This window comes from Hypanus sabinus, chromosome 3 (genome assembly GCF_030144855.1).
Source record: "Hypanus sabinus isolate sHypSab1 chromosome 3, sHypSab1.hap1, whole genome shotgun sequence".
Lineage (NCBI taxonomy): Eukaryota > Metazoa > Chordata > Chondrichthyes > Myliobatiformes > Dasyatidae > Hypanus > Hypanus sabinus.
Genome location: NC_082708.1, coordinates 54,012,370 through 54,024,917, shown reverse-complemented (window position 1 = coordinate 54,024,917; position 12,548 = coordinate 54,012,370). Strand labels below are relative to the sequence as shown.

General features: G+C 37.9%; 1 protein-coding gene across 1 annotated transcript in view; it reads left to right on the top strand.

Moving 5' to 3' along the window:
* The window catches only part of LOC132391328 (GRIP and coiled-coil domain-containing protein 2), a 59,012-nt gene that overhangs the window by 31,271 nt on the left and 15,193 nt on the right, over positions 1–12,548 (top strand). Inside the window, exons 15-18 of the mRNA XM_059964367.1 lie at positions 514–591; positions 3,999–4,136; positions 9,673–9,794; positions 10,805–10,981. Coding sequence (XP_059820350.1) covers positions 514–591; positions 3,999–4,136; positions 9,673–9,794; positions 10,805–10,981 — 515 coding nt within the window. The remainder of the gene's footprint in view (positions 1–513; positions 592–3,998; positions 4,137–9,672; positions 9,795–10,804; positions 10,982–12,548) is intronic.

The window sequence follows — 12,548 nt, the reverse complement described above, 5'->3', positions numbered from 1 at the left end:
CCTTGATTAACCTCAGTTAGATATCAGGATGAGACTTGCGTATGTGTGAAATTTCATTCAGACAAGTTCATTGCTGAGAGTTGGAATAGCAAAAAACAATGAAATATCTTGTTTGTCTGGTGAACACTTTGCAAAATTATGGGCACTTAAGACAATGAACTGTAAGAAAATAGAAGGCAGTCTTAAAAGGTTTCAAGATTCGCAACAGAGTCTAAAAGATTTACAGATAAAACAGGAAAATTGCCACAAAATAACCAGCAAAGCAAATTCAATAATTCTGAAGTACTAATATTGTCCTTATGTTAAAATGGAAATGCAGAACTTGAGCACTGTGAGGAAGTGGTGGAGAGGTATGTGGATTCAATTCTTTGATTTAAGATTTGTCATCTGACGTAAAATGTAAATCTAAAGTGTAATTGCACATTCACAACTCCTTATTTTAAATAAAGATTGTACCATTAATGTCATCTGTTGGGATTTGCTGGAAACCATGCAATTGATTTGTCTTTTTAGGAAGCAGAGCAATTAGTTCTTCAAACTTCTATTAAAGGAGATCTGGAATTAAGCCAACAGCAAGTGGAAAATTACAAGGTACATTCTTTAAATGTATTTTTCAATTAAGCTATTGCAGGTAGTTTTCAAGTACATTTAATATGTTTGAAATAAAGGCACAAAATGCTGGAACTACTTGACAGGTTAAGGAGCATCTGTGCAAAGAGAAGCAGTTGATATTTCAGGTCATCATGACAAAGGATTTGTGACTTGAAACATTAACTCTTTCTCATTCTAGAGATGCTACATGACCTAACAACTGTTTCGAAGACCTGCAGTGTCTTTTTAAGTTTTCCATTTAACACCTGCTTGATATGGTTTGGTGAACTAGTTTTCTTCCCATGCAATAAAATGACCATTCCATTCATTGGGATGATGTTTGAAGTTCAGTTGGAATGTATTTTATTGGGTATTGTTTTTGTTGGAGCTGGGAATTGGGTCACACTTTGTTCATATGCATCATATAAGTGCATTTGGTAGAACTAAATATGTGCCTTAAATTTAAACCCGTATGAAATACTTATTTTCTGATCTTTTTGCTATTTAGAGAAATCATTGAGAATTAGGAACAGAAATGACGGACTTTATTTTGATCCTGATACTTGTTTAACATTTGAAAAAGTAGAATTTAATCCAGTCATATGCCTGTTGTGAGTGAGGAAACAGATTCGATAGGTCTCACGGACAAGGACTGGACAGGCAGCCTTGGTAGTAAAGGATTTTATTTACAGAAGGCAAACATGGAAAAATAGAAACAGGAGCAACACACACACATGCACAACTTACAATAGTCAGATTGGCAATTAAGAGCACACACGGACAATTAATAACAAATGTGGGGAAATCGCGTGGGAACAAGGTGCAAGCGTGGGAGCGCGCACACACACACACCCCCCCCCCCCACCCCAAACCAAGGAAAAAGTCAATATGATACCCGACCTCCTTGACTTTGTGCGGGCACGGCTTAGGGATAATACTCACACTCCCAACCCTATTCAATGCACAACTCACCAATAGCAGGCTGGGCCCTCGGAGATAGCAAAAAAGAGAGCGGGTGGAGCACACGTGGCTTCCTTTATAGTGCAGGTAATTCACAGGGATACCAATGGGTCGGTGCCAGCCCAGTTAAGCTGATTACAAAGGCCAATTGCCCAACGCCAAGTACAGGGCTAAATAAAGGGGCCAATGGTTAGGTTTGCATTGATGGGCGAGGAGGGGTCAAACCTTGCTTGGCAGGTGGTGTGTCTTTTGACCAGGTAATGGGCACGTGACAGTCACGACCCCTCCAATACAATGCCCCCAGTCTATTCAATGGTCCTGTGACAATTTTGTAGTCGTGAGGTTATAGGTAGCCCTTCTTTGGTAAAATACAACACTGAATTTTCCTATTTAAGTCACCTTATACATTTGCTGCAGTGTTTCTTCTTTGCATCCTTTGTGTTTTCTTTCTTTCTTTTTTGCTACCAAGTTTCCACTGGCCTTGTACTCATCTTATACTCTTCATATTAGTAAGGCCACTTAAGTCTTTGCTGGCTATATTTTCACTTGCATCAACTCTGACTGCAATTTTGCTCACTGACCCACATTGATACCTAGAGTAGCAAAGACCTTACTATTTCATTTTTGAATTCCTCCTCTGACGTTATTGATCCTTGCCCCTGCAACTTTCTCCAAGCCAGTCACATTCCAAGATATTAGCGCATCTCCAGTTCTGGTCTTTCTATTGCATATTAGCAGCTGTATCTTTGGCTACTGAGGCCTCAAATCATGGAATTCTTGCACAAACCTCAATACTTGTCTATTTCTGTCTTTTTAGAGGTTCCTTAAAATCTAATGTTGTTGATTGTTTTGGTTGCTTTTGACATGGATTGATGTGAAACTGATAACGTTCCTGTGAATAACCATGGGAAATTTTAATTCACATCGCTGTTTTGTGATGGTGGTAATAGTAGTTCATAGAATTGACCCAGATTTCACCTTTTTTTAAGAGCTCAGGAAACCAGGCAGGGAAATAGGGGGATAAAAAGCTATTGACTCCAGCAGACTAATACTTTTTATCACTCCCAGGAAGGAGGAAAACAGAAGTGCTTCAATCTTTCACCCAGATCAATAATGCACTTGCCACCCCCACCCCATCCCCATTACTGACTGTGATCTTTTGAGGATTTTGCTGTCCTATTTTGTCTATGCTCTTTGCCCACTAATTTCCCTCTCATTTAGATGAACCAAGACACAAAAAATATTGATTTGAAAATCTAATTTGCATTTCTAGTGTGCAGAGCTTTTAGTCATTTAATTTCTGAAACTAATTTAAATGAAGTGATTAAACATTGAATCCATATAAGTGACTGAAAAATAATAGGCTGAAATTTGATAAACAGGTATCCTCCAGAATATGGTGTGATTTTATATTTCGGTCTGTATGAATTATACGCCTGTCAATAATTCGAATAGAATAATTTGTTTCTGTATTTTTCATCGTGTTTTCTTTAAGGAACACTAATGGTAGCCTTCGAAAAATTGTCACACCATATGTAAGATTGACAATAGAGAAGTGAGTTAATGATGTGGTGATGCTCAATATTTGAGTGTGTGCAAACACAGATGCTGTCTCCATATTGTAAATGTGAACCACTTCCCATATCTTAGGAATCAAATCAAGTTTAATTATCATTCAAACTCTGCATGGATACAGCTGAATGAGACAGTGTTCCTCTGGGACCAAAGTGCAAAGCATTCAAAGTAGCAAGCAAGCATTCAAAAATAACGAGTATCATATATCGAGCAAAAAAGCATATTCATTGGAAGGAAGAAAGAGATTACTAGATAGAGGAAAAGACCTAAACAAACAACAAAATGGTTAAGTTTAAACAGAAACTTCAGAAGTAGCAAAATATGTCATTGCATCAGATTGATTGCAGTGGCTTCACCCCTTTGTACAACTAGATAATAAGTGCTGATCTTGTTGACAATATCTGTGTATATAAAAAGAGAATGACTGTGAAAGACAGTTTGTAGCAGAGCCTCGCCCTGTGTCTACTACATAAGTTTCAAAAAGGGATTACTGAATCATATTGAAACTACTGTACCTAGTTAAGAAAACTGAATTGAATTATGGTATTATTTTATTACCTAACAACAACCCTATTTCCACCTTGAGTCAACAAATTGAACATAAACCAGAAATGAATTGTGAATGAATTATCTAGTCCGGATGGTATGTATCTCAGTTTTGATCCAGTAGCAAAAGCTAATATTGCAACAATACTTCAAGGGTTTTTAGACTTCATGATCATGGTAATTACAGCAGTGGCTACTAAAAATAATGTACTTCCATCTTATATTACATTTCTTGGTCTGTGCATCTAATTCAAAATAACAAAGTGGTATGGATAATAGCACATTACAAATGGGTTTTCAGAAAATCAGTAAACCTGTTGTTGCAGATTCAAATGGCGGAATTAACCGCCGAAAACCATAAGACTCATGAACAGTTGCGTCAGGCAAATGAACAAAACCATCGGACTTTGAGTGCATTTACACAGAAGATAGCAGCTCTGCAAGAAGAATGCAATAATGCTAAGGTACAATCTTGAATGCATTTGAAACGTAATCTGAGATATAAAATTTTTGGAAAACAGTGGGTTTAAAAGGTAGCAATTTGTAATCAAAGTTGAGTTTATCGTCTTATGCACGGGAGCAATGAAAAACTTGAAGCAGCCCCAAAGGCATCTAGCATCATATAAAAATCACAAGAAAAACATAATCAAACATAAATTATACACCATTTTACCTGAAATAATGCAAACTTGGAAAAAAAAGTCTGTTTAACGCAAAGTAGTCATAGTGTTGGAATTAGCTGTGTTGTGGAACTTCAGGCATCTGTACCTCTTCCCCTATGCTGGCATGTGTGTGCACGAGTGGAAGAATACTGGCCCTCATTGCTGTGACCAGTGATGTTCATCTGTTAAAGAATTGGTCTTTGAAATCAAAAACACTGCTAAGTTTGTAGATTATACCAAATCAAGTTCAGATTATCACTGCTAAGGAGAACAGCAGAATCCTGCAGGGGGAAATTTGGTGAATAAGTAGAGAACTAGCAAGTTCAAATATGGTAGAGTGACAAAAGGGATCTTGGATCAAAAATGCAACAGTCATTGAATGGCCAGAGTTTACCAAAGCCTCAGGGAAAGCAAACCACTAAGCAGGAGTGGCAAACCGATGGCACGTATGCACAAGATTACACATGCAAAATTTATAATGCCACAAGGCATACAGTGGTGCCTCTCAATGTTTTAAATCTCACTCATAATTAAAAGATACGTAACGATTACCTTTACTGCTAAACTGAGCAGCAAATTATTTTTTTATAACCTGAGAGCGGTGAGGTGTTTACACAAGCACCAGCTAAATGGTTGTAAGAATGCGTGATGACAAGTTAACCTTTAAAAAAAGCAACTGATGGTACACCCAGTATGAGTTGTGAAGAGGAGGGTTTTGTTAATCTATTTGCAAAATGTGTTGGACGTCTCCTGATAAGGTTTCATCATATAGTACATATTAAGACTGTGTGCAAAAGCTGGCCTTCAGGAACTTGAAGTGATGAAAACTGTAACCAAGGTAATTAATTTTAATTCTGGATATGCTTCGAAAAAGGACAATTTCAGAATTTGGTGAATTTGATGTACACAGGACTTGTATGTGACGATATTCATTGGATTACTAGAGATTCTGTCTGTAAAGAATATCTGTTTTTGACAAATGAAAATTTTTCTTGTGAAGAATTATATGGCATTGTGTTGTTTCGTAGATTGTTGTTCTTTTGCAGATTTCTCATTTAAATTACTTAAACACCAGTTTACAAGGATCTAGCAAATCACATGATGCTATGTTTGATATAAAAGTCTATGAACTCAAGCTGGCAGTATTTAAACATAATGTCAAAAATGACATTTTTACATATTTCCCAAGCCTAAGTAAACTCATTACAGACATTCAGCGCCTTCTAATAAAATTTTTGAGTATCACTGGTTCAACTACTGAACTTTTAAGATTCACTATATTCAGGTCAGTTGAAAAAGCTACAAAATTCAAAGTATGCAGACAGTGTAACATTAGACAAACTAATTTGAAAATGTTGCAGTGGATTAATATGGATAATTTTGAAATCCATTTGATTTACAAAGCAGGAATTTGGAGGCAAAAATTTGTCGACTTAAGAGCTGAACTAGAAAATAGAGAAAGAGATCGGTTAAACTGGATCAAAGTATAAAAATTCAGACAATGAGGTTCTGAAACCTGGAGTGGCACTATTAACAGAATTTTCATCAACAAGTTCATGTCAGTAATTGTTTTCAGGGATGAATATGGCCAAATCAAATTATAATAGACTTATTACTAAAACTAGTGCTATATGCATAGCTCTTCAATACAACCAAATACAAGGTGGATATAAAATGTTTGTCATTGTTAGTGCAACAACAAAATTCTTGCTGAGAGTAAAATGTTTATTTCCCTTTATCTTTTGTTGAATATCCACCAAAGCTTATAATTTCATGTTCACATTTCTTAAGACATATGAGATAACATAACAATACTATTTAGAAATTATCTTAATTACATCTTGACCTCACCACTGCTTGCAACAGAGATCACTCCCTTTATGATTCCCTTGTCCATCCGTCCATCCTCACTAATCTCCCTCCTGCAAACGACAGAAATGCTGCACCTGCTCATTCACTACCTCCCTCACCTGCATTCAAGGTCTTGGACAGGCCTTCGCGTGAGATAACACTCACCTTTGAACCTGTTGGTATCATCCTCCCGGAGTGGCCTCCTCTACGTCAGTGAGTCACAATATAAATTGGTGGGGGGGTGGGTGTGCACCTCCACTCCATCCTGATGGCCTCCTCTTCTCCAATGATGAGGCCAACCTAAGAGTAGAGGAGCAACACCTCATATTCTATCTAGGCAGCCTCCAACCTGATGCGTGAACATTGATTTCTCTTTCCAGTAATTTACCCTCCTCTTTCCCTCTTCTATTCCTGACTCTGGCCACTTACCACTTCTCACTTGCCTATTACCTCCCCTCCTTCTTCCCAGCCCTTCCCTCCTCCCCTCCTTCTTCCCTTTCCTTCCATCCCCTCCTCCTCTTCCCCTCTCCCGCCTCCCCTTCCCTTTCCTGTCCCCTCCTCCCCTTCCCTTTCCTCTCTCCCTCCTCCCCTTCCCCTCTCCCTCCTCCCCTTCCCTTTCCTGTCCCCTCCTCCCCTTCCCTTTCCTCTCCCCTTCCCTTTCCTCTCTCCCTCCTCCCCTTCCCTTTCCTGTCCCCACCTCCTCTTCCCTTTCCTGTCCCCTCCTCCCCTTCCCTTTCCTCTCCCCTCCTCCCCCTCCCTTTCCTCCCCTCCTCCCCCTCCCTTTCCTCTCCCTCTCCTCCCCCTCCCTTTCCTCTCCCTCTCCTCCCCCTCCCTTTCCTCTCCCTCTCCTCCCCCTCCCTTTCCTCTCCCTCTCCTCCCCCTCCCTTTCCTCTCCCTCTCCTCTCCCCTTCCCTTTCCTCTCCCTCTCCTCCCCTTCCCTTTCCTCTCCAGCTTCTCCCCTTGCCTTTCCTTCCCTCCCACTCTTCCCTCTTCCTTTCCTCTCCCCTGTCCCCTTCCCTTTCCTTTCCTCTCCCATTCAGCTGCTCCCCTTCCCTTTTCTCCATGGTTCACTCTTCTCCTGTCAGATTCCTACTTCTCCAATCCTTTGGTTCTTCTGCCTGCCACTTCCCAGCCTCCCCACCCACTAGGCTTCACCTTGTACCTTTTCATTTATTCTCCTCCTGCTCTCCCCATCTTTTTATTCTGGCATTATCTCCCTTTATGGTCCTGAAGAAGGGTCTCAGCCTGAAATGTTGACTGTTTATTCACTTCCATAGATATTCCCATTTTGTGTGCATTGCTTTGGATTTCCAGCATCTGCAGAATCTCTTGTGTTAATAATATCACTGTTCAGTTTTTTTTTTAAGATTAATATTAATAATTTTTGAACAGGTTTTCTAAAATGCTTCATTTATTTCAATCTGTCTCTGTTATACTTTTATTCATAGTAAAGCAATGAATACAATGAATACCACAGGTCTCATCCTTCATCCTTGCAGTCCATAATATTGTTACTAATTCATTAATCAATGACCATCTCTGTTCAAAATTATCATAGCATGTGAGAGAATTTTTTTCAAAGGCTATTTGAGTACACTCTCAAAAGGATTTGTCACCCTGCACTAGCATTTATTTCCAGAAGAGTAGCATTGAAAACTTAGGGAAGTTGTGCTTAACCTGTAACAATCCTTAAACCACACTTGGACTACAGCATACAGATTCTGGTGATCTTTTAGAAAATGGGTAACAAAGCACAAAGAGGTGCAAGGAATATTTACAAAATTGGTGCCAAAAGTTGTGTATACATATCAGGAAAGGTTGAACAACTTGAATTTTTGTTTCCTCTTGTTGATCTTCATGATATCTTGGTATTTAAAAAAAATTGTGTGTGCTGTCAGAGGTTGATGGATTCTTGATTAGTCAGGGCACGATGGGATATGGGGAGAAGGTAGGAGATTGGGGTTGAGAGGGAAATGGATCAACCACGATGAAATGGCAGAGTAGACACAATAGGCCAAATGGTCTAATTCTGCTCCTATATCTTACAGTCTAATAGATGCAAATGAAAAATTTCAGCATGGCTAAAGAAACATAATTAGAGTTTCATTTTTAAATGGTTATCAAGAAATAGGTAGTTCAAAGGAAACATCTTTGTTAAAAAATGATAAACATAGAACTTGCTGCAACTGGGAGTAGTTAGTGCAGTGGTGTTAAATAATCCTGATCAGACAGAAGAAAAAGTTCAAAGTACATTTAAAGGGTGGCTGAACAAGTACAGAAGAGAGGGGAATAGAGAATTGCATTCAAAGATAAAGAATGAAGATTTTCATGCACATCCTAACTGTGGCATGATTGCATTGAATGGTCGGTTTCCTGTGCCATCTGTCCTAAATAAGATCTGCAAAATATCTCAGCCAAAGCCAAGTGATGACTAATTTCATAGATGCTAGAACATTTCATCATCCATAGCATCACATAATTTTCCAGTCCATTGTCTTTAGTTTTTATAATCGTATGACATAAATTCATAACTGTAAAAAAAAAGTTTTGTGAAACTAGAATTTTGCAGAAGGTCTAAATATTTTGTTCATTTGTTTCCATGTTGTGCAGTGAAATGACTATTGTATACAACTTTAAGAAAAAAATAATTAATGGAAAATATAAATTTACAGCTGAAACTACTCCCTACCTTTGACAATTAGCTCTAGGTTCTTTTGAGATCAATGCCTACTAGCTGCCATTTATGAATGTATTATTTGCTTTGGGAGGTTGCTATTTCATGGCACAACGGATGTGATTTCTTTCCCCTATTTCTAATTTTAATAACCTTATCACCATATAACAATTACAGCACAGAAACAGGCCATCTCGGCCCTTCTGGTCCGTGCCGAACGCTTACTCTCACCTCGTCCCACCGACCTGCACTCAGCCCATAACCCTCCATTCCTTTAATAAGTTGCCCTACTCAATCTCTTTTAACTCCTTTATAGGAAATATCTATTCAGTATCTAAGTATGGGGACTATATATGAAATCAGAAATTAGGTTACTTGTATACAAAGGTAATTTATGTTATAAATCACTGAGTAAAATTTTCAGTCCTCCTTTTCTGCAAGCTACAATGTTAAATGTAAACCTAATCGTCATTGATTTCCTCCCCAACTTGGAGAACTCAGCAGTTACCAATGGTTTGGAATTGCTCTTCATCTGATCTGCACTCCATTTAAGCATGATTGTATGGTAGAATCATCACTTTGCAAAGCATTTATGCTCATCACATGGGAATAGATTTGTAGTCTCCAGCAGTATACAAAAGAAATAATGATCTATCTCAAAGAAAACAAAACTATCAATGAACATCATTAACTGCTGGGAATTGAGGAGTGATTGTGTTTTAATGATCTATAATACCAAGGTGTGAAGAATGAAACTCCTTAAAATTCTTCTCTACTTAGTGATTTTTTTAATATATATATATTGTCTTACAGGCTGAACAAAAAGCAACTGCTGAGGATTTTGAAAGTTACAAGGTTCGTGTTCATAATGTCTTAAAGCAACAGAAGAACCGATCAGCTACCCAGAATGAAAATGAATTGTCCCAGCAAGAAAAGTGAGTTATGGAAGCCAAAATAATTTTTCTCTTTTTGGTATCACTTTTCAAATACCTAATTGCAAATTCACTGTTACTTGTTGATGAATTTTACACTGTTTCCTTCACTTGTGTAAGTATAACATTTTGAGTTCACTGGTGATGTGGCTGGCTGGGGCAAATTAGCACAATGGACGGGTCAGAATAGTTTCTGGAATAAAACTTTTTAAGTGTTAATAATAAAGCTACACTAATCTAGTTATTGGTAACTGGTTAAAAACCTCTAGTAACATGAATTCATTGAATTAATGGATCATGGGAGTAATAATATACTGATTATTGTCAATGATAAAAAACAAAAACTTGGAATGTTATGCTAAAATAGCTAACGATAACAAAAGATTATTAACGTTACATTAAAACATTCAGAAGGATCAAAATACTTGCATTTTAAAGAAGTTCATAAATTATGGAGGATGTTCGCAAAATATCCAAGTTTCTAGCAATGTTTAGTTTTGATTATGATGAGAGTAAAAGACAGGCAAGGACAGCATCAAGTAAATAAAATTCAGATGAGTTGAATGTGCAATATTGTATCGTGGTTTGAATAGAAAAAAAATCAAACAGATCTTTGAAAGTTTTCAATATTCAAAGAATGAAAATTGTTTAGAATAATTTGTCTTTTGCTATTTTGCAACAGTGATTTGGAATGTTTTGTGATGGTGAAGTTACAATTATAAATAGTTTTAATCTTAGAAACATTAGAAAGTTAAAAAGAATTTGCAGTGCATTTGTTTAAATGAGTGAAAATTCAAGATGTTGATTTCTTATGCTTGCTTGATGTATCATTTTCTTTCCTTGCTTAATATGTCAATATGCTCATACTATAACCACCAAAGAGAAGTTGTTAGGAATGAAACTGTAACTACATTCTTTCATTGAGTCAAATTTTGCTTAACCTAGCTCAGGACCCCATACTATTCCAAGGGCTGTATAGAGGCTATGCTGAATAATTACCATTTTTTTTGTAGAGAACATCTCCAAACGGTGATTGATCAGTTGAAGGCCAAATTACATGAAAGTCAGTGCCATCTGCAAGTCAGTGTGGGTGACTTGCAGGCTCTACAGTTAGAGCATGACATGCTGCTGGAACGACATAACAAGATATTGCAGGAAACTGTTACCAGGGAGACAGAGATGCGAGAAAAGTACGTCCAACTCTACTTATGATTTTACTTTTGTAACTTATTTATGTATTTATTTGCTCTAACTTTAACCTGGATATTCAATGGGTTGAGCTGCTTAATTGGCAGAGGTCGATTGGTTCAGAGAGAATTAATCAAGTTAGCCCAAACCACAACTTGAATAGTATATGTAGATCTTGTCTTTAGACTCTGGATTAGGGTTTCTCAACCAGGGTTCTGTAAGAGATCATGATTTTTTAAAAATAAGTATAATTTTTTGAACTTCGCACGATGCTAGCGCTGGCAGTGGTGGGCAGCGAACCAGCAGTCCTGATAGAGGTCTCTCAATCCAATATGGCATTGCCATGTTTATTTAGTTGTCCATTCTCAGTTTCGACACAAGCTGGGGAAGCTGTTGATAATTGGTCAGTGGTGCTGTATTGCACAGAGGGGAGGACTGTAGGCTGATGAGGAACGTGAAGTGCATTTTCCAAGCTTTGGATAACTTCGGCTGTGACGTCAGCCTCTCTCTCCCGAATTACCTCCCTCAACTTCCCTCGTGCACCGCCGACCTTTGGGAGTGAACAAATTCTACCAGTGTAGTAGAAAATCGGAAGGAAATTTTCATTTGAAAAAAGGAATTTTTACGTGCCACTAGTGTGGCGATTTTTGAAGAGGAGGATTCTAGGCCTATGGACAATTCTGATAAGGTTAATGATGAAAAATTACAATCTTCTGAGTCATTTCACTGCACTAGTGCAACAACGGACACAAAAAAAAAGCTGTCTTTCCAATGAAAGCTACTTACCAATGGGTTTTATATGGACTGATGATCCACGTTGTCCTGTTCCATTGCGCCTCGTCTGTGACAAACAACGTACAAATACACACAATGGCTGCAATAAAATTGAAAAGACACTTAACTACAAATCACAGCTGTATGACGTGTAAAAGTGCTGATTATTTTAAACGACTGTTGGAATCTCAAAACAAACAGTAAAGTTTTTGTTAATAAATCACATTTAGTAAAAGGATTCAGGAAGCAAGATATTTAGCAACAGAACTTATTACAATTATTTTTGGATTATTGTATCTACAACTTACTGATCACACTAAGCTGTAGATATAATAGTTTTTACGCAGGAGTTCCCTGAAACCTGAAAATAATTTCAAGGGTTCCTCCAGGGCAAAAAGGTTGAGAAAGGCAGCTCTGGATGAACTTCGTATTTGGATAGTGATGAATTGGGCATGGTTCAGTGGAAAGTGCAGGCTTCTAAGGCCACTCCTGCTTTTCCTAAGCTATTTGAATGCTCTTCAAAGCTTCCTCCACTTTTTCTCAGGCCCTACAAGCCTGATTGCCATGTTAAATCCTCCAAAGCTAGTTAAGGCAGAGACTTCCATCTGCATTAATGTATTTAAAATGTCATCTTGCCTCAGGCAGTGGGTTGGCTACCCAGCAATAGATTAGTTGTCCATCCATGTCATACCTCTGTGAGCTAGCAGTTGAAACTGGTTTTCTGACAATCTTAGAATTTCTCTACATTTACCCATAATCATACACGCAATCACAGTTTTTACTCATCTTAACATT